General features: G+C 43.6%; 1 protein-coding gene across 7 annotated transcripts in view; it reads left to right on the forward strand.

Annotated features, from left to right (window-relative positions):
- The first annotated feature begins 1936 nt into the window (after window positions 1–1936).
- numb (NUMB endocytic adaptor protein) overlaps window positions 1937–26595 on the forward strand; it is a 37937-nt gene continuing 13278 nt past the window's right edge. For 6 of the 7 annotated variants that reach the window (XM_053434324.1, XM_053434329.1, XM_053434325.1 and 3 more), the window contains exons 1-2: window positions 1937–2069; window positions 22599–22735. In XM_053434324.1, the coding sequence (XP_053290299.1) occupies window positions 22610–22735 (126 nt within the window). In that variant the 5' untranslated portion in view covers window positions 1937–2069; window positions 22599–22609. Of the gene's footprint in view, window positions 2070–22598; window positions 22736–26595 lie in introns of those variants that run through there. The other variant, XM_053434331.1, reaches the window with a different exon arrangement.

Raw genomic sequence — 26595 nt, forward strand, 5'->3', positions numbered from 1 at the left:
CAGGCCTCAGAGCTATGTGAGGAATGCAACTTAATGCTGATAAACTTGTGGCCTTTCAAAAGGGGCCAAGGTTTCATCATCATCAGGGGGAGGAAGAGGAGGAGGAGGAGGAGGAGTGGGGGTGGACGTGGCAGAAACTGGACAAAAGACAAAAGAATGTAAAAAGTTTTCAGATGCAACACAGTGAGAGTTCAGTCATTTAAACCTGTATTTGCCGTGGTTAAAGTCCAACTTCTGACAAGTGATCATCACTTCCAGGTTCATTTGTGTGCAAACAGGACGACATGAGGTTTATGGTGTGATTCAAATATGCTTCAGAAACTGGCTCAGGCTTATTTGCATATCAGCCAGGGGTAGAATATAATGAATGGTATCAGCTGACTGACAGATTCTGTAGCACGGGGGAGACGTGAAGACACGTCCATGAACTCCCACACTGCACCTGAATACACGTCACACTTCTCATAGTACAGTTCTCATGTATCAAACATTTATCAGTTTGAGTTACAAGTTTTCTATCAACTTGAAGTCAACTTAAACAAGTTGACTTGTTTAAGTTTGACTACACAATTGATTTAGTAAGAAACATCCAGTTTTGATACAGGTTTTTTTAGGAAAATGCCGCAAAAAATATAACTTTGGATCGTTTCATGTGAGAATGTCACAGAATGACAGCTTTTCTTAGTTAAATGTGATATTACATTGTGGTTTTATATTATTCGTTGGACAAAAATTTGACATTTCAAGACATCACCTTGGGAAAATAAGGGTAACTAGATATGTGCTTTGCTGCTTTTGTGATTTTATAAGTAACACTTTGAAAAGTCCAGTTTTTGATCCAGAAAAGAAGAAGAATGCAGTTTCAGCCCATTAAATATGAAGATTTAAGAGAATGACAGTTTTTCTTACTTTATATGAATTTATTTTGGCTTTATAGCACTGGTTGGACACTCAAAGACATTTGAAGACGTGGGAAATTAGATTATATTTCTATTCTTACCTCTTCTTCATGAGGACATAATAAATAAATGTTTGTCAGATAAAGAAACAGTCCAGAGGCAGTGAGGAGCATCAGTGTTTCCAAGCTGTTGATGATTCTTTAATTTGATAAGATATAACATAAGATGATTTGATAAGAAGCTATAAAAAGTCAAGTTTTGAGTCAGGTTTTAAACTAAAAAGACATTTGAAAACGTGGGAAATTAGATTATATTAATATTCTTACTTCTTTTTTCTTATAAGTAAATGTCAGTTACAGGAAAATTCCAGTGGCAGAGAGGAGCACCAGTGTTTCCCAGCTATTGATGATTCTTTATGAATTTTATAAGATATAATATAAGATTATTTAATAAGAAGCTATGAAAAGTCCAGTTTTTATTCAGGTTTAAAAATAAAAAGACCTTTGAAGACGTGGGAAATTAGATTATATTTCTATTCTTACCTCTTCTTCACGAGGACTTAATAAATTATTCTTTGTCAGATAAAGAAACAGTCCAGTGGCAGTGAGGAGCATCAGTGTTTCCCAGCTATTGATGATTCTTTAATTTTATAAGATACATTATAAGATGATTTGATAAGAAGCAATAAAAAGTCCCGTTTTGAGTCAGGTTTTAAAGTATAAAGACATTTGAAGACATGGGAAATTAGATTCCATTTATATTCTTACTTATTTCTTATAAATAAATGTCTGTCAGATAAAGAAACAGTCCAGTGTCAGTGAGGAGCACCAGTGTATTGTAGGAATAGATGATTCTTTAATTGTAGAAGATATTATATAAGATGATTTTATGGATAAGCACCACAGTAAAGTTCGGATCCCGGCTGGAGGACCGTCCATCGATCACCTCTGATCTGCTCGCGCGGGCCAATGAGCGTGCAGGGGGGCGGTCCGTTGCTAAGGAGGAAGTTTGGTTGAGTCCCGGGGCAGCAGCCATTCAGCGGCGGTGACCGAAGCGATTGGACTGCGAGCGGCTCTGCCTGCGCTTTCTGTGGAATTTGAATTGTTCCGGCCCGGCACGGTTCGTGATCCCGCAGGTGACGGCTTCATCGGGGCGTCTTCCGCGCGACAGGTAGGTGCTGGCCCCAGGTTAGCGGCTCCTTCCACCAGCTTCGCCCCCTTTACCGCTGCAGCACGTTAGCTGCGGCGGGCTAAGCGGCACTAGCACCCGGTTGTTTTTTTTTCTTCGGATGCGGCACACGCAGCTACGTTAGCCCCCCCCCCCCCCCCCCCCTGGCTCGCAGCAAACCCGGGTTACATGGTGTTTAGCCCGCTTGCCTACCCGACTAGGCACCGGGGTTGGGTCTCGTGTCAGCCCGGGGACCTGTCCGCCCCTAACGGCTGGAGAGGGTCACTTTCTGCCCCTGACGCCCGAGCTACGAGGGCAAGCTGGTTAGCTAGCTAAACGTCAGAGAGCAAGCTAGCGATCCTCAACTCACCTGGTTGACTCGGAGGTGAGCGGGGGAATCGAACGTGTGACGCACTGGACTGCCTCTAACTTTGGTTTAATCTGGTTTCCACACTGTTTAACCCTCAGTTGACACCATGACACACACACACACAGAGAGAGAGAGAGAGAGAGAGAGAGAGAGAGAGAGAGAGAGACTCATCAGTTATCAGTGGATTTCAGTTGATAATAATTAGCTATCATTTAAAAACAGGCTTAAACGCAGACAGCTCATACCTCCAGCAGCCAGACGTCAGATCACCCTGCATGTCGAACCTATGACTCACAGCCACAGTACTCTGGGGATTGGTTTTATGAAATGTGATAATGCAGCCTCACATTCTCTTATGTGGTAGTTATATGTCACGTCCAGGACCTTTTGGCCTGAGTGAGAGTTCAGTGCCTGGAAGCTTCTCACACATCATGGCAGAGACACCCTGTTGGTTTGGGGAGCAAACACACATGGATGCTCTCAATATTGTTTCATGGATTTGATTCATCATGTGTATGCTTCTGTTTTTGTTGGTGGAGGGACAAGGAGACGATTAAACACTAAAACTGCTCATTGTTTGGCTTTAAAAATAGTAAAACATGCCCCACAGTCCATTATAATGTCTTTATTTTACTTATTTTACCCACCAAACAATCCAAAACCCAAATATATCCAAAGCATCTTCATGGAAAAGCATCAAAACCAAACACTTGAGACCCTTAACCCAACTAATGTGTGGTATTTTACTCATAAACCCCTTGAAACAATTGCAGGTTCATGTCTTGTTTATCCACTAATCGATTAAATAGCTTGTTACTTAAGCTCTAACAACCACTTAGCTTTGCTCTATTGTTTCTATTCATGGTGTCGGGACCAGGAATTTCCTTGACATTTGGAAATTGTATACGTCCTTTGGAAAGGAATTTGATGAATGATCCCTCCCATACAACGAGAGACAAGTGAATTGGGAGTTTCTCTATTTTATTATATATATTTTAAGTGACTCATGGTTCAATTCATCTCTCAGAAAGTGGGAAATCGGATTGGCTTTCTGCCACATAACCCACTGTGCAGGTCTGTCAGCTGTTTTTGAGAGGGGGGGGGGGGGGGGGGGGGTAGAGAACCCCACGATCAAGTCCAAAGAGTCAGGATTCAAACCCAGAGAAACTGACGTTGCTCTCAGCCGTTTCCCCGGCTCTCCAAAGAAAGGCGTTTATTTCCTGGCAGTGAGCCGTACATGTGAACGCTGAGTGGTGATGCAACACCGGGGAGATAAACTGTCAGTGCGATGACGGGGCAATCAAAGGGCTTCACTTTTGTCCCTCGATAGCAGCGAGATAGTCGAGCTCCTTGCTGCTTACGGTGAAAGCATAATGAGCGTCAATGTCAGCTTAGCCTTCAGTGGGCTGGTAACTGAAGAGATAGGAGACGACAGGAATGGGAGATATGCCTCCGTGTGTCTGTTCTTCTTTTCCACATCAAAGGCTCTGGATAAAGGGCAGATTGTCTGTAGCCGGTGTCTTGTCTCACCTGGGCTGTTTGTTCATCATGTTAATCCTGCCTACAGATAGAGGCCTTTTGAATGTGTGTCGTCAAACATCACAGCTCAGTAGAAATGTGGGCATACCGAGCGTATCGGGTTTGATTTCATAAATTGTATAAAATGTTTTCCGTCTCTTGGTTGAACTTGTGTGGGTGTGAAGGTGAGAGGAAGGAAACGTAAACTCGGGGGCAAAAATAGTTTCTCTCCTGAGTTCAGAGTGATACTGAATGTGTGTGTGTGGGGGGGGGTGTAATGGCATAGAATGCAGACATGTCAATCATTTATTAACAAACTTGTTGACACTCTCACAAACAAACATTGTGGGCTTTTGGGTAAAGCTGCACTCAGGAGATTTTAACTCACAACCCCTGGTGCATTTAGAATTGGACAGTGTGGCTCAAGATTAATTTGGGTAGAGAAAAATACACCAAAGTTAAGCGCATAGAAATTGACCTGTAAAATGGATAGAGCCCACTGGATAAGAGGACAAATGTTGTATCATTACATAGATGCCATCACCCATCTGCACTTCAACTTGCACACAGCTCCATATCCTGAGCTGATTGGGACCGGATCCAGCAGAGACACTCTGAGAAGATCCGACTCGAGGGGAGGTTTTACAAACAGGATCTCAAATGTGCAGCTGACCCCGTTTCAACATAAGTAGCCTAAAATAGGTTGTGTGGAACCGCTGAGTTTGTTGGAGCTCTTCACGTTGTTGTGTTTGTTGGTAAGCAAACGGTGGAAATGTGTGACCCTGTGTGGCAGAAGGACACACTTCCACTGTTGTTGTTGATGCACATATACCGTTTCTCAAAGGGAATCTATCAATCCAACCAAGCAGCACCACATTTCACAAACTCATAGATATCAGTCCTGTCAATTTCTAGATTTATTTTATAAAGTTCCTTGAGACGTTTGAAATAGCCCAGATCTTTTTTCAACCACTATAACCATAGCAATCATAACATTTACACCATTCATATTCGAGCACATATTTGATCACTTAATGTAAATAAACACGTGTAGGAAATCTTTCTATGGTACATGGAGTTTTCACATGTCCAGCCCATAATCTCCCTGTTGTGTTTGGATTATTATCTTTTTATTTACCAGAGGAAGGAAACCGATTTTTTCATTTACATTTTATTGTTTATGATAATAATTCATGCTCCTATTATTTGTGGAGTATGGTAACATCTCTAAAACGCATCCACTCGCCCAGTTTTCTACAAACCCGGTAGTATTTGGCTTTGTCAGCGGTCACTTAGAAAATAAAAAAACAACAGTGTCAGGCTGGGTGTTGCTTGATGTCTTATTGCTTTGAACGTGGTTCTTCTGAGTGTCCCCATTTGGGACAATATCTGTAGCTCTTAATTAGGTCCAAGGGGCATTGAGCTCCTCGTTTTGCCCTGGCTGTTTAAACTGTGGATTAGAGCAGGGAGGACTGTGTGTGTGTGTGTGTGTGTGTGTGTGGGGAGGGGGGGGGGCCGGGAGACGTCACTGTATGCAAGGAGTTGCCTTTCAGGTTTGCGTATGTATCACTCCTCCCCGGGTATGCCATGGGGCTCAGGGACTCCTTTTGTCTCACTGGGGCCCTGTATGGAGCGATACCTGAGCCTCCTGGACTGGAAGAGCTCATGCTTTATTCAGCCCTCTGATCTCTGCTTTAATTACGAGTGACCCAGGACAGAGCGGCCAGTGGAGTATCTCCTAGGGTCAGAACTTTGTACCATTCACTGGTGCCAGTCAGGGAGCTTGATTGTGTAAACCTTTGGGCTGAGGTGTGTTTTTGCCTTTACAAAGATCGATTTATAAAACAAAACAATAAGTTTGACCCAAAATACACAAATAGGAAAATAAGGAGTATGGACATTTTAAGCATGTTGCTGCAGTTGCATGTTTTTGGGGGATTTGAGTAGTTTGACTTGCAGGTAAAGAGTTTCCAACCTGTCCCTCGTCTTTTAGATCTTCCCCGTCATTGACACCAATAGTTAACAGTGTAATTAATGTGTCTGTGAGTTTTATCACTCAATACGACTTCTATCTTGAAATGTAGTCAACTATTTCTGACCTGTGTGTAGAAAGCTGTAGAACAACTTAATAGACATTTTGTAATGTGGGCGAAACAACAGACTTTGGTATTGGCTTTTTAAAACCACCTTGGTGTATCCCACCTCTCATTCCCACTCTATACACTATTGTTAACATCTCACTCTGTGGCTGGTATAATGACTCCCTGTCTCGACACTAAGTGACGCATGTGTGTGTCTGTGTTTATAACTTACGACTCCCTTTCCATAGATAGGCCATTCCCTCACATACTGCGCACAATTTCCATTTCCTTGACTGCAGTGACAGACTGGTCTGCATCCTGCTTCCAGTATAGTTTTGACAAATCTGTAGTATAGTCCCAGTCTTTCTTGGCCCCGCCTGATGTCATCACACTTTCCTAGTTCCCACAACAGTGGTTCTTGGGTGATGTAGCAATTAAAAGAATATGACCTTACGAAATGTCAAAAAGAAATTAATGAATTGCTTGCAATATGTGAGAGATGCATTTCAAGCCCAGCCCCAGACAGCACAGTGCCTAGGCCTGAAACATGCTCTGTATGCACATTTGTTCAGAATCTGTTATAATTACTTTTTGGAAGTACAAGCATTACTATAGGAAGTAAACTGGCTTTATTGTTGTATTTTTCACATGAAGTGTTAGTTTAGTGGACGAAAAAGTAACAGCTTTCTGCTATCTGAATAATCATTATTATGTCGTGACAGATTTGTGTTTGTATCATCTTATAGAATGATTGCTCAGATTTCTTTGCAATGTTTATATTTTCTTTAATAAGTTTTGACTGACTTAAACCATAATATTGCTTTAGGTGGTTTGGGCTATTTTGTTAATGTGCAAAGGTTCTTCAAGAATTATTTTCTGAGCAAATAATTGTCTCAGCTTTGATATCAAGGCGTTTAAAGTTGGCTAAATCTAGAAAAGATGTCAATGCCATATGTCTTTAACCAAAATGGCATCAAAAACCAGCTTGGGTATGTCTCTAATCTCTCTGGGCCTCACTGCTCTGAGATCAGACTCTTCAGCTGACTCATGTTGTCCAGGGAAGCTCCTTCCGACCCACACAGGGTTTGCTTGGACCGGTACTGGCTGTTGTGTAACTGCAGTGTGTCTGATCCAAAGTCCACTGGCTACTGTTGTGTTTCTGTTAGATAACTGCATGGTACAAGTAGGCAAAAGATTCAGATTCAAGTTCGATGTTGTAATTGTGTTATATTCTTACTGCTGCAGTGACTGAACAGTTGTTGTTGTTGGCGCAGTCTATGTATTGTTTCACGTCTGAATTGTTGTACAATGGAGGGAGGCTTGACACAGCGGCAAACAATGTGCACTGGTCTGATCGATGATGAATGTTCCCCGGCGCAGGGAAGATGTCAATTATTAATGAGCTGAATAAAGTGGTCTGCCTCAGGTGGAGAGGTGAAGTTTTCTTTAAAAATCTGTGAGAAGCACAAGGCTGTTGGAAAAATGTAACACTTGCACGTTGCAGAGGTCACACAGTTTGGTTTATTTACCTTTTTCAATCCACATTCCTTTCAGATAATGTGAAGTTAGTCCGGGACAGGAAGTCGAAGCCTTGTTGCTGAGTAGTAAAGGGTTATCTGTGCAATGGGGCGGCGATGAACACGTCTCCCTGTGTGTTGCATCACTGTGCAGCCGGTGCAGCCTTGAGCACTGCAGCTTTTTGTTCTCCACGGGGCTATAGGGACAGGTGTGTGCGCAGCATGTGTGTGTGTGTGCACATTTGCTCTGTGTATGTTGGATTGCACAGACCGGGGAAAGTATGTGGAAGAAGCAGAAACATGTGCGGCAGCAGGTTCACACACCCCACACCATTGCACCATCCCTCCTCCAGCGAGCGGTCTGCGGAGAGGATGTCAGGCTTGTGAGAGTGCCACTGTGCTGAGTCGACAGGAGGGGAACAATGGCTTCGCTGTGCTGCCTGTCTGTTTGGCTGCCTTCATGCAGCATTTCAGCGAGGGGAACTGTCGGCTTCTGGCTCCCCAAGCCTTGTTGACCAGGCTTTTGCCTGCTGGTCACTGACCCGTTGTGCCCACAGTGCCTGCAGCTCGTCAGGCCTCTGAGGGATACCGATTATCCCACAGTAATTGGTGCCTGGGCTCTGGCTGATCAAAGGTGGCCAGCTGCTTGTGGAGCCCTGGTAATTTTCCATCTTCTGCCTACTTGCCTGTTCGTCTGTCTTCTTCCCTGCCCCGACCCGATCTGTAGGCAAGGAGAGGGAAGGCTTGACGTTACTGTTGTCCTGAAATATAAAATGGCCTGCCCGGGTTTCATCTGTGTCTGCAGAGAAGGAGCTTGATCGCCGTGTGAGTGGACACGGTGACATCACTTGTTATGTTCTTATTACAGCCTTGTACTTTGGACTCTTTTTTTGGGGGGGACTAAAAGAAGGATTCTACATGACTGCTGAATCAGTTGTTGGCACTGGCATTAAAGTTCTCCATGGAATTGGTTGCTTGCCATTCAGAGACTTTTGCTTACATAAACAACAGTGTCTATGAATCACTGTGTTATGGAGTGAAAAGTGAAATGATATAATCTCTGTTTTACTCACGTTCCTGGAGAACATGGTCCAGCTTCACAACTTCACACAGGAAAGTTTCACAGAAATAACCCCCAACATGTCCAGAAGTATTTCCCTAAACTTTAAAATTGTCAGAGAATGAAACCTTCCCTGTCCTAAAACAGTGCTGTGCTCACTAATGTAATTTAACTACACAACACAATTCTGGTCATTAAGGCTTCAGCCAGTATTTATCGAAGGAACATAGCCTAGTCTCAGGAGAATTCTCTAGAAAGTAAGTTGTGCTCTACCGCTGTCTGAGCTGCGCCATAAACCCACAGGGTAAATAGCCAGGTTGCTCTAGCAAATAGTTTTTTAATACGTTGTGTAACTTGGTATTCTGCAGTCATCCTTGGCTGGACGAGCAGCTCAACCAGGGCAGAGAGAGAGAGAGAGAGAGAGAGAGGCTCAGGTACGTGGAAAGAATTCCTGAAATGAGCGAGGAAGCTCAACAGCTGCCCTGCATGCTACAGCTCCATTTACATTCAGGCTCACAAGACCAGTTGGGTTGTCTGGTTCCTGACGTCAGTACATCCCACCTTGCGTCATGCAGACTCACATTACTGTCGAACTCTCATTCCTTATTCTCTATGAAGCTGTAGAATACGTATAAAGACTAAATTATGTGTATTTTCAAAGCTCTGTACGTTATAGAACCACTTTGTGTGTGTGTGTGTGTGTGTGTGTGTGTGTGCGTGTGTGTGTGTGTGTGTGTGTGTCTTGGCCTGGTCAGAGGGGCAGTGTAGCTATTGCATGTCTGTTCACTCAGCAGGAAGTTCCTGTTCTACTCCATCCTCTCATCACTCCTGCTGCTAGGCAAATACTGCTACTGACACACACACACACACTCTCATACACTGACCAGTGGCACTGTGTTACTATTTACCCGTTGTGTTGTTGCGATGAAAAGCCGTATTATTGACTCAGCAGCTGGGACCGTGGGTTCTCTATGTGATATCGATTCTTCAACCAGTATTTTTCGAGGTAATCAGTTGTTCTCATTCTCTCCCTCGTCCTCCTCTGTCATTTCCCTCTTTTATTCTTATTCAGGATTTCATTCACCCACTTATACAAATCTCTTTCACACTGTCAACCCTTTTGTGTGTCTCTTTCTCGCTGCCTGTCACTGTCTGTGTGATACCCTCTCAGCTTCCGCCCTGTGACACACGCACGATCTCAAGTGTGAATGTGATGCTTCACAACGTGTCAAACGTGCGTATGAATGTCTGAAGTCAGCAGTTCCGTGTTTAAAGGCCCAGCAGAAGACAATTCCCCTGCAGCCATCCCCACATTAGGATCGGGAGAGCAGTGAAGAGTGACAGGCCTTCATCACTCAGTGAACACAGTGACCTGACCACACCAGTGACACAATTCCTCACTGTGGGGCATTCCTCTCCTACCACATATTCAGATAGCTGTCTTAAATCTTTTCATCCACACAAACTGTTGGGTTACAAGTTATCTTAAAGTAATGCCTGCTAGTTGCAAAGTATTATTTATGATTTGTGTAAAAAATTGACTATTTCCAGTCTTGTGAACACAACTGAAATTATCCTTATTATTAAGCAATTTGGGTCTAAAATGATGGTCTTTATGGTTAAAAGATGAGGGATTTTTTTCTAGTGTTTTCCATCCACATCTTTCCTGAGCTCTGTTGTTTTTATTTCAGCCCACAGACACAGGCTCATTCTCTACTCACGAACATAATGCTACTGCTAAATGTTTCTCTCAGTTTAAGTTTCTTTGGTTACCAAGAGACGGGCAAGTAATGATGATGAAGACAAAAAAAACATCAGATTTTACTCATCCCAGAATAGTTGCCAGGATAGATGGCACATAAAAGCTTATTCTAAAGGGTCTGCTAACCACCACCGACAGCAGGATTTAACTCTCCCCTGCTGTATTAGTACCATGCGTACAACAGAAAGTGAAAGCCCACAAAGTTTAATTCCTGCAGGATTGGCTCAGACCTTCATTTGGGAGTAAGTTAATGGGCTCTGATCACTGGATAATTTTTCTTCCTCTATGTTTTGTCTTTGATGCCTAAATTGACTCAAATTTGCGATTATGTAACACACACATTCAGACATACACACACAACACTACGTCAGTGGGTAAAACACCAACACATGTGGTCCCATATAAATACAGGAGCCCAGGGTCGGTGCCGCTGTCAGAAAATAATGCTCCTTTTTTTTAAAGATTTGAATGTTGATGCCAGAGCTCCTCACCTCTTCCTTGTCCTCCTCTAGAAGGACGGTGAACAGGGTTTATCAAGGTCCTGTGGGAGACTGAGTAGAAGCATGGAGGGTGAGGAGTCTTATCTGAATCCACCATGCATCTTAGGGTCTCAAATATCATGTAAACATCAAATTAAAAAGCAGTTGGCATTGGCATTAGTTTGCTGTAAATATAACCACTTACACTATTATGTCACCAATGGTAAACAACAGTATCACAGAAAGAACATAAACCCATAACTATTAAGAACTAATCAGCCGCCCTCAGTGGTGCAGCCTGGTCTGCACTGTGATGGAAGAACAAGTAGTTCCTGGAGGAGGTTCTGGAAGGTTGCCATGAGTTTCACATCATTTGATGCGTCAGCTAGTAGGCGGCAATGGTCAGCTGCTTGACAACACAATTTACAAGCACTGGGTTTTTACAAAATATCAAGTAAGCGCGTGTATGTTTCTGTCTAAAAAACATACCGACATGAAATAGTACAATTATCATACCTGCTTGATCTGTTTAGAACAGCTTTCACTGATGAACTGGTTAAAAACCAGCCCTTCAATAAACAGTTATCTGGATGAAAGTAGACCAGATAAGATGAGTAATTTAGTAGAGATCACTGACTCAGTGTGGGAGGGTATCTAGGGCATCTTGAGTAAAACAAAAAACGTGCCCTTAATAAAGCAAGACAATAATCATATTGTGGGTAGTGTTATACCTTTACTGGCACCTGTGACTACCTACAGGAGAACCTCAGATTAAAAAAAAGTCTGGTCTGTGGAACAGGGCATGTGACTAGAAGTACAGGTTGTACCTGTTGTGCAAATGAACCTGAGTAAGCAGGGGAATATCTGCTGTTTCATCAAGCTCAAGGCTGATTGCTGAGGATGCTCTCCTCTGCTCAGTGATATGACTCCTCAATGACCCAGGAAACCAGTACTAGTGTCTCATCAATCAAGTAATACCTGTTCCTCTCAATACTAATATCTGTTTTACAGAGTTAACAGAGTTACCAATTCTATATATATGTATAGAGGTCGATTGACTTCAGAAGTATTTCATTTACATTTGAGGAAATGCTCAGGGGCTTGGCCAAGCCCAGAATTACAGCTCAATGGTCCACCATGGTGACAGGCTGCCTGATAGCTACTCATCCAACCACATCTGAAACTTTTGTTTGGGTTGATGATGTAACAGGAGTGAGACCATGAAATCACACGATGCAATAAAATAGTCTCATCTGATGTACAAACTCTTGAAATCATATTGGCCCATATTCACAAAGAATGCCCCATGTGGAGTAACTGATGCGTCAGTCAACATACATTGAGTGAGGAGACTGACAGCTCACGGGAGTAGCTAAGGTCGCCTGGGGGGGGGGGGGGGGGGGGGGGGGTCGCTCGCTAGAGCAACAGCTCAAAACACCACATTGGAAACCTTTGATGTCGTAGGAGTGTGAGATCTCCTCGGTCTGTTTTGAAACTGTGGCTGGACAAATTAGACTGCGCCACAGACGAGGCAATTAACTGCTGACAGTGTCATTACTGCTGACAGTGTCGGCGTGACGCGTGTTTCAAAACCCCGGCTATAGACTTGTCACTTGCTGTGGTTAGATCAGAGATGACAGTGCTGCTGGTGCAGAGGAGGATCTTTGACTAGTGACAACCACACACACACGAAACTTTCCATCGACTGACATAAACACATCGCTCTCCTCTTGATAACATTATCTGTGGTCTTTCATTTTTTCTCTTCTGAATCAGCAGCTCTGAACGAAGTGCACGAAGATGCTTGTCTCTGCCACGCATGCTAACTGGCTCACACTGCTCCAACAAGACCCCTGAAACCTGACTGTGTGTCTGTGTGTGTGTGTGTTTGTCGGTGTCTGTGTGTGTGTGTGTCTGTGTTAGATGTGATGTAATGCAGTCATTCTGTGTGTTTTTGTGGGTAAATCCTCAGCTGGACTTGACCACAGCAGAGGTTTAGCTCGACATTCTTTGTGGGCGATTGTAAAGTGAATGTTGACACAAGGGTCTTAAACCAGAATTCTCAGATTGTGTCAGTCTGACTAATCCATCGGGGCTCAGGTTCTTACAGTTCTCAAAATCACAGAAGGAAATTCGGTTCCAGGAAGATCATCTGTCTGTACGAGGGGCTCTGCTTGTTTAGTTTATCGTTTTATATGAGTATATTAATTCCCCGAGGATATAGACTGTTATCTTGGATCTGCATTTTTCCTGTCAGACTTTAAATGTACTAATGTCGGCCTTTTGATGTGATTTAACCATAAGTAGGATTTATAGATTTAAATATTTATTTACAGCTCAATTCTGAGGCCTGGTATATATATGTAACAGCGGCTGTGTTTCCTCAGGTCAGTGCTGAGGTTGGACAGAATCACCATGTGTAGTATTTTCTCTGATTTATACACATTCTTGTAGGTATTGTAATGGCACTTCTCTTAAGAACACCAACCGTAATAATAGAGCCATTATGCCTTGGGAAGCTGTGGTTACCTGTGTTTAATTTTTTGTTTGAGTGTGTCAGTGTCTCAGAGAGAATGTTTTTCATGAGTATTGTCTTTTTAAAGTGTATATTGTGGTGAACGTCAGGTGTTAGTTTATGAAAGTCTGTCTCAGTTTCTGCTTGTGTGTTCTCTCTACTGCTGCTGAGTGTGTGTGTCTGTGTGTGTGTGTGTGTGTGTGTGTGTGTGTGTGTGTGTGTGTAATGCAAGTGATGTCAAGGGGAAAAAGTAAACACGGTTTCCATGAGTAGTTCTTTTGCTCCGAGGTTTACTCAAAGTTTCCATGCAGAGTTTACTTCTGGAGTCGGAGACGTATCATTGTATCTCCGTCTGAGTGACCGCCTGCGAGGATGTTAGTCCTCTGTTCCGCAGTGTGCCTGACACTAATGTCTTCTGAACAAAGAAGTAAAATACTGACTCCTTAGCTGAAGAGAAAGGAACAAGAGGCTGGCTTAGGTCAGCCGATGTACAAAGTCACAGCCACTTTATAAAGACATCCTCTGATGGCACGAGGAGATTCCTAATGTGTTCCCGGCCACAGTCGGCTGCACAGAGGGACCTGGATTGATGGAGTTGGGGCTCTCCGGCCCCTCCTTACAGGCGAGTGCTTCCAGTCAGCAGCAGGGCCACAGTGTTTACAGCTCTCTTCATTTAATTGAAACTCCACTCCATTTGCCTTACTGTCTCCTCTGGCGAGATGTATAGAAAAACAATCACAAACATGCTGTTTTGGGGGCGACTGCATGGAACATAAATTCTAAGCATGCCATCTCGATGCCCCCTGTGGCCCTGTGACGGAAACCAGGCCAGACCCTGCCTATTGATTCAGGCTGTGATTCACTGCCCGGGCACGCCTGAGGGGAGACGATACAGTGACAGTGATTTGCCACTCCCCGCTGCCAGAGCACTGCCCTGGCCGTTTAAATGTGGCCTCAGCTGCTGCCCAAAGTGATGTGTGGCTCTCGGTGTTGAATGGCCTGCTGGCTGGTCCACTTGCTGTCGGTCCGGCACCCCTTAATACCACGCCTGACTGCTCCTAGATACACACGCACACACACAAGCACGATCGCACACAAAGAGCCTGATACAATGATGTACACACACACTTAGAAGTTGCCGGAGTAAAGAGCAACTCAATATCCCCTGTGCAGCAGTCGGGGCTCTATTTTCTTTCTCTCTCTCAACCCTAACCTCGGTCAGTCATGTGTACTCAGGAAATGGGGGTCATCGTGTCTTGCTGGGGGCAGGGAACAGATTGAAGGACTCTGAAATGATTCAGTGGCAGACAGGGAGTGAGTGAGCCATGCAAACAGTAGCCAGCGCTGCTATTCCCATCGTTTCCTTCCTTTTTGTGGAGAACCACCCATTTGTACAGAGTCGGGGGTCAATCCGTCTCTGGCGCTTGTTCGGATTCTTGCTCATTTTGACTCTCCTAAAATAGATGCTTTTCAGGAATAAAAATCCTGGCTCATTGTCCTGCTGACATTCCTATTTCATTAGTTGTATTGGTTCCATTTGTAGCTAAAGTTCACTAGTAAAGCCTTTTCTATCTTTTCATGATTTGTGTCTCGTAGTGTCTGTGGATCTGTTCACGGACACAGGTTCTACCTATCGAATAAAGTGATTCTTACTATTTTGTGGAGGTTGATTCACATTGTGAAGAAGCAGAGAGCGGCGTGCTGAGCCAGAGCAGCTGGCGATAAGTTGGACTTGTTTAACGACAGTGTTTCTTTCCACCAGCTTAGACTCACTGTTGTTGCTGCTGTTTCAGTTGTGAATTACCTTTCCTCGCTGTACTAGTGATTTTATGTTTATTTGAATTAAAGTAATGGATGAAGGCCAGTGTGATCCTAGTTTCTGCATCGCGACTTGGATTAAATTGCAATAAACACTTTAGATAACATTGCATTTGCTAAAAAGCGAATTGCGATGTAATAACTGAACTGAAAGAAAGAGAGAAAGATAATAAGAAAACACAAACATATTGAACAAATTATGAAGAGTTGCTTTACTTGTTGTTGGCAGTTTGTTGTCGGAAATAATAGCCTGCACATGTTCAATAATGAAGCTGTTGGTTTGGTACAGACAGTCTGCCACTACTAAATATATCCTGTTTAATATTGACATTGTTGAATTTGGGCCAGACTGACAGTAATTAATTCTGCACTGATTCATGTGACCCAAAATATCACATTTGGGGCTCGGCGTTAATGAGACGAGCTGCAGGACGCTCCGTCTCACATTGTTCTCCTGTACTTGAATATTGAATGTCAATATTCGACTGTAATTAAATCAGTTGCAGCCCCGAGCTGTGGCTAAACATGTCCGACGTGAATTTCCCAAATCCGGTTGTTGATTGTTGAATTTCATTGGTTGTGCAGTCATGGTAGAAGTTAGCCAAGTAGATGGTCCTGAGCTTTGACCCCATCTTTGACTTGCATAGTTTGTCCTTGACATTTTGGTTTCCCGGCCACTTCACATTTCTTGTTTGCTGAACTGCACACTTTCATTTTCTCCTTGTGGGGTTTCTCAGTTTTTTCCCTTGCCCCTCTTTTTTTACATAAGCACGCCAAGTCACAAAACTGGGGCCCGGAAAATTGGATTACCACAGTAACAGCATTTTTCAAATTCTCTGTTCATATGGCCGTTTGGGAGCAGAACAGAGGCGCTATTACCTCGAGTCGACCGGCTTCCTGATAACAGGGCTCAGCAGATAGGCCGGGCCAGACATGCTTTGCATTACGCATGGCAGGCCTTTTTTGATTGAGGCATCCTATCTCATTGGCGCTCTCCAGACTATAAACTCAGCCTGAGCACAGAGGACATGGGGCTCCCTGAGCAGAGCAGTATAAAGTAGGATGAAGAGTATCCACTGGCACAGCAGTGGGACCAGTCATGAAAGGAGACAGTGGGGCCCTTTTTGTCTTGAATTGCTGCCCATTCTCTCTCTCTCTCTCTCTCTCTCTCTCTCTCTCTCTCTCTCTCTCTCTCTCTCTCTCTCTCTCTCTCTCTCTCTCTCTCTCTCTCTCTCTCTCTCTCTCTCTCTCTCTCTCTCTCTCTGTGTCACTTCTCCTAGCCTCTCCCTCCCTCCTATCTGTTCTTTGAAACCCAACCGCTGTACTCATCCCTCGGATCCTTCTGCAAGGATTAATCAGTTTTCCATTCCTGAAGAGATTATTCAAATACTGTTACATCTACAGCCAGCAGCAGCAGCAGCAGCACTCCCACCCTCCTTCCCCGGCAGCTGACTGAGGGGAAAACTCTTATTCTTTCCCACTGTTGTCCTCTATTTCTGCAGATTTATTCTCTATTTGTCCTTTGTGTGTCTCCTTTATCACCATGGTTGACACTGTATGTTGCTTGCTCATCGTGGGAACTGTTGGGTTTTCTCTACAAACTTAAGGTCTTGACCCAATGTTATGATTTAGCTCTTAAATTGGTTTAAACAGAATATCTTTTATTACAATCGATTCCTCATTTTGCCATGGACGTTTGTGTGAAGCACTTTGAAACCTTGTTTAGATAATTGCTATACAAATAGTTATTATTATTATTATTATTATTATTATTATTATGTCTATAATTGTCCTGTGAACCCGTTGGTGATATTGCGTGTTAGTCTCTAGAGAGCTCCCTGCTTTTTGTGCTTCACTTTCACTTGTTTCTGTGTATATGAACACACAGAGTATAAACGGCCCTTGTGTAATTATCCTCATTAGTGCTGGTGGGAGCCCAGCCAGAGATCCTCATGGTACCCGACTGTAGGAGCTGTGACAGCTCCAACTGGGTTCAGATCCTGCCTTCCTACACCAAAGCCTTCACCTCCCCACCTACCCCTTTTCTCTACAGTCCCCTGTCCCTTTCCTAATCCCCTTCTCCATGCCTCTCGGTCTTGTATCTCTTAAAAACTGCCCAAACTATTGTTGTATTTATGTAAAAGTTGACTCTTGGACATTCAGCTCCCTTCTGCCAATGTGCCTCACTTCAGGCTTAAAGTGAGGCCATTTCTATTTCTGATCTATGATTATTTTCCCTGTCGTGCAGCCTCTGCCTTTAAATAAACGAGCCCAAAATAGTTATACTTATGTTTTACTGTGATATTAGTTGCTGGAAGGAAAGTTTCACCTTTGAAAACTGCTGTTTGAGAATAACAAGAGGTTTGCTGTTGAAGAGGCAGAGAAATAAATCTAAAGACACCAGCTTGAAGACCGAATACAGGACAAATACAAAACAGTACATGTTGGAGTAACAGTACTTTGTATAGTTTTATTATTTAGATTTGTATTGAGCTGTTATTTGTCTGCTTGGCTTCAAAGTATATAATTCTTTGCTCTGCCACTAAAGCCTGTGACGTTTGTAAACTCTGTATCAGGTCAGAAGCTGTTGCCGTCTGTTTTCCTGTAGCTTTGAGTCACCTCCTCGAGGTCATAATGTTGCATTGATTTAGATTTGTTTTTAATCCCGCTAAAATCTTTTGAAGAAATGCTAATGCACTGAGGAAAGTCATCCTTATTTTTAATGAGTGTGGAGTAAGAACAAACCTGGGGGGAAACTGTTCTAATGCATTTTTCACAGTTGCCTTCTCCACCCTACCTTTCAACTTCTTCAGCTGCTCACTTTTTCCTATTTTCCTAATTATTTTACTTCATTCCGCCCGTACTACCAATAATGTTGACTTTTCACTTTACCTTCTCCTCCCCCGTCTCTATCTGAAGTTGCTTCTCCTTCTCAGTCTAGCACCTTCTCTTCTTACCCTCCTCCCTCTGGATCTTAGCCAAACAAAGTGCTAAACCCACCTCACATGACCCACACCCACCCATCCCAGCACTCTGCAGCAGGCGGTTGCAGCAAGACTTTTCCCTTCACTGATCATTCTGCGCTCTGTGCCCTCTAGCCTTCATCCCTACCTGCCAACACCGCACACACACACACACACACACACACACACACACACACACACACACACACACACACACACACACACACACACACACACACACACACACACACATACTCGTGGTAATGCTGATTTCATACACAAGCTCCGTGTTTGACATGGGATAATAACCATGTGTTCCACCTGCTTTTGACCCACCAGTCTGTGTGTCACAGGTTAATCCCTGGCTGCTGATGTTGACACACACTCTCCTCTGCAACTGGAGACGAGTTCACATTGCTGTATGACATTGTACACTGCTTTAGTATCGATAGAGAATATTTGCTTAACAAAGTATTTGGATTGATCGGTTCATTAAAGAGTTTTGCTGCAGGGTTTACACTTGGAATCAATGTGAGAGTTTGGCAAAACCAAACGAGCAGTGTCACATTAGGGTCTAAGTCTAAAGCAAGGTCGGGGGACTAGAGTCAGATGATCTGTAATGGAATCGATCAAATCGATCACCCTGATGAGAACGAGGTAGCCAAAGGAGCGCTGTAAATTATTGATGGTGTACTCTTTGCTGTGACTGCATTCTTAAAGAAGACATATTATGCCCTTTCAGTTCTTTTATCCTCTGGTGTGTTATATAGGTGTGAATTTTAAACTTCTGCAAAGTTAAAAACCAAAAGTCTGTGGTTCAGGGAGCTCCTCTCCTCCATTGAAAAATGCCTTGTTGGTCGTCCAGCTGATTCTTTTGCATTATCAAGATGTCACAACGCCCTACGTTTGCACAACGCATGCCTAGCAGCTAGTCTGACACGCCCCCTAACACAGCCAGGTAAAGCAAGAGCAGAGGCCTGACATTTCTCAACATGCACTGGAAGAAGTTGACCAATCATAACAGAGTGGGACAGTGGACCAATCAGAGCAGAGGGGGGCCTTAAAGAGACAGGAGCTGAAACCAAGTGTTTCTGACAGAGGCTGAAAAGAGGAGCCGCAGCAATAGACAGCCTGAAAAAGGTGATGTGCTTTCTGAACATTAGAGCATGCAAACCTTTTTAAAGTAATAACCCAAATAAAAAATCTGGATCTGAGCAGTATATGTCTCCTTTAAAGATAGAAATTGTCTTTTCTTGTTATGATATAACAGATAGAAATGATGAAAATCTTCAGTGGGAGGAAACATGTTGTTGGGGGATTCTCATGATCTTGTTTGTTTGGCAACACTGCTCATCAGATTCCTGCTAATGGTTACACATGTTGTACAGCGAGTCCATAAGGTGCTTATGTTTGGCTCAGCGCTCACACTTCACCGGTTACACACAAACATGGGGAAGATATGCTCTCTTCCCCACGTACATGAATATGTATGCGCTTTCACCTACATTCCTGCTGCCTCCTTATTTGTCTCTCTTAGACTCTGCAGTAGTCAGGAGAGGAGGTGTGTGGGTTGTAAGCTGGCAGCTTACAGTGTTAAGTGATTTAGAAGGTGAGTTTAGTAAGGCGCTGTGAGTTGAGGCAAAATATATTGGACATTAATGACTTACATCTGCCTGTGAGACCCCAAAAAACACCCTGTTATCTCAGTATAATAGTTTCCTGCATCTGTTTGTCCCTTAGATAAATTCAGAGATGCTCTTCAAATTGGCAGCAAATGTGCTCGGTTCTGAAGTTGAGTTTTCCAGAACAACTCCTTCTCTCCAAAAAGTAATTGTTGACAAAAAAATACATAAAGTAGTAAAGATGTGTTTAAAATAAACAAGCACAGTGGGTGGTGTTTTGCGTCTGGTGACAATATGATGAGTGGATTCAAGGTTATAATATTTACTCTTATAGAGCACACTTGACACAAATGCTGTTATTTGTCGCGCCGAGGACGAGGTGCTCGACAACAGACAAATCTGTTTCCCGCCTGCTCCTCCTCCTCCTCCTCCTCACTCTGCAGGATGGAAGCATGCAGCCTGTCACTGGCACCGCAGTGAGCCCAAACATGATATGACCTAAATAAACGAGTGCGTTAGGAGAGCCGGAGTGAGGGATGAAGCAATATTCTTTCCCTCCCTCACTCAGCCGTCTTGTTTTCAAACACTTCACTCTACTGCAGGCTGAAACCTCTCACATGCCGGTGCACACAGTTAAATGGCAGACGCACACATCTGAGTGTGTTTACATCCTGGCACCTGAGGAGCTGATTTGGCTTCAATTCCACAGGTGCTTGCACTCTTCTGAGCTCTTATTGGGGCTTGTTGTTTCTGGCTCCCATTTCACACAGCTCATCTTGCAAATTGATATCTCTACCTAGTACCTGCTTTATAACTCAGGGGTCATAATCGTCTGGGAATTATTCTGCAAATAACAGGTGTAAGACAAGAGGTGTTGGCTGTGCCACACAATAGCTTTTATTAGAGAAGAGGTGACACAAATGTCTGCGTGAATTTGGCATCTTGTTTGCCAGCTTGGCCACACTACAACTCATTTAGCCAAGTGACAAGCTGTCATATTTGGAGTCGTACCTAGTTCACATGTTGGCAGCAACAGGTTTTATTTGTTTAAAGTGCAGTAACATACTATCCGAGTCCATGGTCCACTCCAGGGTTCCTCCTGTAGTGACAGTAGGAAGTTGGATGTGTTTGTGTGTGTTTCAGTGAGCGGGTCAGGCCTCTGTGCTTCATTGTGTCGCTGATCTGGAGCCTGACAGGGACAGATAAGACAGGCTCACCTCAAACACACTCTACACCCCCAGCCATCAGCGGCTCCCAGGACAGGTTGCATTATGCAAACAGACAGCTCAGTCCTGTGAGTGTGTGTGCATGTGCGTGCATGCATGCGAGTGTTTGTGTAGTTAAGTCGGTGCATATGTGTGTGATCGCTGTGAGCATGTGAGTGCACGCTGCTGTGTTTCTACTTGTTCGTGTGTGTGTTTGTGGACACTCAATTCACATGGATTAAAGACCTTTAATCCAGCCAGATCCTCATCAGCTAAGAAGTTAGTGGCTACGACTTGTTAGTCGAGGAGTTTGCTCTTTGCTCATGTGTTAAAAGTCAGAGTTGCTCGGCTGAACGACTCCTGGTCCCCATAAATGAGTTACTCCAGAAGACTTGAGCCAGTCTCTCTATGATGGATGCACCTCTCAGTTCCAGTTTGGATCAGCAACTTTTAATTGGGCCTCTGCTTTTTTGTGCCTCCCATTATCCCCCCCCCCCCCTCCCGCTATAACCAGAGCAAATTCCTCGTAGGTGTAAACCTACTTGGCAATAAATACATTCTGATTCTGATTCTGAAAAGCCAAGAAGACATGCAGAAGTATGTAGAAATTTAGGAAAACGTGTGTAAGCTTAAAAGTTGGACCAATGTTTCATAAGTTCTGTTGTTCCCTCTGTAGTTTTTGCCCCATCACATTGTTTGTCAGCAGGATTATGCAAACATTACTGAACAGATTTTCACAATACTTAGTGGAAGGATGGCACATAAGCAAAAAGAGAACCCAATAACATTTGGTACGGATCTGGACAAAAGGGTAGATCCAGGGATTTTTGTCATCACAGTCTTTGTTTGTGAGATTTGAGGTTTAGATCTAGTCACCAATTGCACTTGATGAAAATAATCTATGAATGTGTACAACTTGCTGGGGCTTGGTTGGATTTTAGGGGACGGTTGGGCCTTGGCGGAGGTGTGCGCTCTACTGAGTGCCATTCCAGTTTTCCAATTAATTACTTTCAAATATTTCCTGGCATCAACCGGTTCTGCTGTAGCAGTTGAGGCAGCCAGAGGTTCAGGAAGGGAAAGCTGTAGTTAATGAAGAGGGAGATATGTAGGAGAGGAGGAGCAACAGGTGAGAGGGAGATGGATGTCTTCACTTGCAATCTCACCTGTAATAATTCAGTGTTGTTTAACAATACTGTAAATAATCGTCATTGTCAAGATCTCAGCGGTCACTTTGGTGTCTTCAGCACAGTCATATCCATCAATGAGAATTTATTTCTCTTGTTGAGAGACAACACTTTACTGTGTTATGCTCTAGTGTGTGTGTGTCTAAAGGTTTCAAGTTTAAAGACAATAAACAGGAGGACACGTGTTCTTTTGCACAATCCCCAGCGTCTTATCCATCATCAAACACGGGACATTCATTTCTGTGTTGACAGACACTATTGACTGCTACATTTCCCAGACTTAGAAACTTTCATTACATCTTAATAACTGTCTTTAACGCTCCTGTTATTGGCGTTTCTCCAGCTTTCCCATCAGTTCTGCACCTTTTTATTTTTTGCTGCCAGTGACTTTGCAGTTTTCACCATGTGTTTTAATAAAATATCTCTTTCTCCTGACAGGGAGCTCAGCAATGAATAAGCTACGGCAGAGCTTCCGGCGGAAGAAAGACATCTACGTGCCGGAGTCGAGTCGGCCGCACCAGTGGCAGACAGATGAGGAGGCGGTCCGCACCGGAAAATGCAGCTTTGCAGTCAAGGTGACACCCCCCCCCCGCCCCGCCCCCGCCCGTTTCCTCGAACTTAAACACACCTGCATACACAAAATATCACAAATTTTTTCACAAACACACAAACTCTCACACAGAGCACTGACCTCGCTGTAGCAAACTAACACGCATGAGAAACTCTCATGTCGGCTTTGCTCCCCAAGGACGCTTCTTGTAATTAATCATAAGCTATCAGAGAGTGTGAGCACATATTTTTATCTAGGTTGCAAATTTATATACTGTATCCTTCCACAGTAAGGGGGGGGGGGGGGGGGGACTATTGATTTGGTTTTCAGACCCACTTGAAACATTACGTTAAACACACAAAATGAAAGAAAAATCCTCCATTATACTTGACGAATAAACTGGGGGCAAACTGAAGAGCGAGTCCCTCAACTCGGTGGAATACTAATGCAGTACCTTGGTACGTGCAGTCTCCAGTGCTCGACCTGCGGTCCTGCGGTGCTGCAGTGGATGAAGTGGAGAGTTCACTGTATTGTGGCAACAAAACCTTCCCCATTTGCAAACAGAAGCACAAAGTCTCGCTTCCTCTCATCGCAAGGGTCCAATGTTCACCTTAGCTCGGTTCTAAAGGGGAATTGAAAACGGGAATGTTTATCTGAGAGCAGATGAACTCTGTGGCGGTTCAAAGTGCATGTCACATATAAGCCAAAGCACAGGCTATGCTTTTTTTTATTACCTGTGTTTCATTTGAGCAAGAAAGGCAAATTGGAAATGCGTTCAGGGGGTTAGTGGTGTGAATATAATGGAAGGTAGTGAAGAGCAGGATTTATATCTCCCTTAAGATCTACTGATAATGTATGAGTCATGATTTAATTGGGATCTTAGTTTTGTTTTTGTTCAGGGCTATACATAGACTTAAGACTCAGAGATGTTGTGTGTCACTCTACGTGGGTAATTAAGTTATCACGCTGAAATTCGTGTTCAAGTGCTCATGTTTCTGATCTGTTGGTTTTAATTAGTTATGTAATGCTATAAAAACAGGGTGAGACGTCGTGATTGACAGCCGAGACTTGTGATTTCAAACTTCAACAATATTTCGATTGATTGTGTACATGTGTGTCAACATGTTGGCTCCTGGCCTCAAATTGAGCTTCCATACATTCCGGCCAGTTGGTGAAATCCCCCAGATTCAACATCTCCTCTTAAGCTGACTTCCAAATGTTCCCTGGACACACATGCTCTTGCATACCTCCCCTCCCCCAAACGCTCCCCATAAATTGTCTCAACGCTGATCTCAAAGAAACACTTGTCTTTAAGCAACTGCTCTACTCTGTCTTCACACATCTGTAAAGGTGTAGATGAACTAGGAGTTTTAATTTACTACTTTCATCAAATGTGCTAATTTCTTTCGAGCTTTATCTTTTGCCAATTGCCTTGAAGGAAAGAAGTTTCATTAAAGTTCTGTAGATTTCTTTCCTACCATTACATTGCTGGTTCTACATATATTCAACAAAACAACAGAGTAAAACCGGCTCTGCCACTCTAACCAGCCAGTGGAATACCTTGAGCTCTAACCCTGGGTAACTGACCAGTGCTGCTCTAAAGATCGTCTCTTTACGTATTTACATCGGACAGTGAAACGCAGACTTTGTCACAAACAATTTAATAGCTCTTCTTAGATTGTTTAGATTATCACGATTACTGCTGCAGCCGCACACACTTCTCCTCCAGCAGGTTTTTCCCTCTGCACTGGCTTTCACTGTGCCAATGCAACCTACCATGCTACTCCTCTGTGTCTCTCTCTCTCTCCCCCCCCTCCCCTTGCTCTGCTCCCTCGCTCTAGGTGCCTCAGAGGAGCCTAGTTCTGTGTGGGTTGAGATAGTTACAGTGGAATTATCACTGACTGCCGCACAACACACTAATGATCAGAGGAGAGATAGAGGAGTCGGTTTTAAAGTCACACTGGGGAGGGGGAGGGGGGGGGAGAGTGGGTGATCTGGGCCGGTGGTGATAGAAAGGTTGGGGGAAATTGGAAATTATGTTGTGGCTTGGGGGATTCCCCCATTACAATAGAATCTTTAATATAGTCCCAGTCTTTCACTGATCACAGTTAACATTTAACTTTGATTGTGTATAGTATGTTATTTGCTTGCATGTTAAGCAACATTTGTGTTTATTTTTGTGTACTTGCATGTCCTCGGTAAGTTTAAACCATGTCGACTTATTTGCATGAAAATTAATGTGGGTTTTCATGTAGGCTTGTTTTCTGCAGGTATTCCTACGTAGGAAAGAACTCATCTGTATGTTGAGCTTCTTTTCACAGACTTTCTATGGAATATGGAAGAATTTATGGAAACTGACTTATGGCCAATACCCTATGTTAATTCCTGGAATCCATCTGGAACACATCTGGAGGATTCATATCAGCAAAATCTGTACAGAATATTCAAACAATACAGGGCTGCTCTTTTTAAGCTTCTGGCAGTCTTGACCTGACATGCTCCTCCTCAGTTGCTGGTTTCAGAATGTGGATTTAATATGTTAACTCTACTGGTCCTCAAGACCAAAACTGGTATTGCACTTACAGCACGTTAATACAAATATCCTCATGTAGCCCAATGCAGGATTAGGTACCAGTTAAACTGATCCTGTGGTCGGCCCACTGATAAACATGGGTTTCAGATCCTAATTAGCCTCTGCGTGTACATCAGACTGTTCAGGAGATATTAATTCCATTTGTTCGAGTTGCTTTTGTTGAGCACGGATATTAAAAATGAATGTCGCAGCCCCCAGATTGTCGCTGCCAGCTAATTACTAACAGGAGTCAGATGCTACAACAAACCATCTGTTGTGACACTTCAAGCCTCCCCATGCGTTTACTCATCTCACCTTTAGTGACGTCTCCTGGCAGATCCCTTTATTAGTGGCTCTGCAGCTTTGACTGTCCTCACTACCCACAGCTGCTTCCTCACATCACTTGTCTTTAAAACACATGTTTCTGTGCACATCTCTGTTTTTTTAACGTGCATAAGTGTATACACACAGTGTGTTCTAGTACCGTGATGTGACTCAAAGTCGTGGCGTCACACTCTCAAAATAGCCTGGACAGAGGGTGGGGGTGTCAGACGGCGGTCAACATCACTTGCTGTGTGTGTATGTGCAAGGAAAGGGTAAGGACTTCCTCTCCGGCCCCACATGCACAATGGCTTCTGGGCCGGTCAGGGTTATAAGTCTGGACACTGGGGTGACACGCAGCAGGGTGTGATGCTGCTTCGAGTCTAAGACGGAGGGAGGCAGCCGGGTTGTAAAGTGGTTGGAGGACAGGATTTCCCCCAGGAGAAAAGTATTGTGTCGATCATTCACTGCAAATTTATATTAAATCTTTCCTGGCATAGACGGAACGATAAACTGATTAGTCAAGAGAATTATCTGCAGATGAATTGATAATAACTTTAATGGCTGTCGGTGCACACCTCTACCAAGGCCCAGGAGTCCCTTTATAAAACCACATTTAAATTCACTGGATTTATATTTGTACCTGCAATAAACTGTACACACTCATGAATACCAGTCCCCTAAATATGCCACTTCATGATCCATATATTATTATTATTATTACAGTAATCCACAATCAGCTTGCTATCTTGGATTTAATGAAAGTGAAAAAGAATTCCTGGATCCACACCTAAAGTTAATGATTCTTCTTTGGGTCATGCCCCACGTCTCCAGTTTGTCTATTCTTCTTCCACCTAACAAACGCAGGATGGGGTTGAGCCTGATGAAGGCCACAAGCTGAAACATATTGGTCTAATGGGACAAGTCAGTGGGTGGTGCTGTAATACAACAGTTGTGAGATTTGATATGTTTTCCTTAGACATACAACTGAT

Source organism: Pleuronectes platessa, chromosome 11, assembly GCF_947347685.1.
Source record: "Pleuronectes platessa chromosome 11, fPlePla1.1, whole genome shotgun sequence".
Lineage (NCBI taxonomy): Eukaryota > Metazoa > Chordata > Actinopteri > Pleuronectiformes > Pleuronectidae > Pleuronectes > Pleuronectes platessa.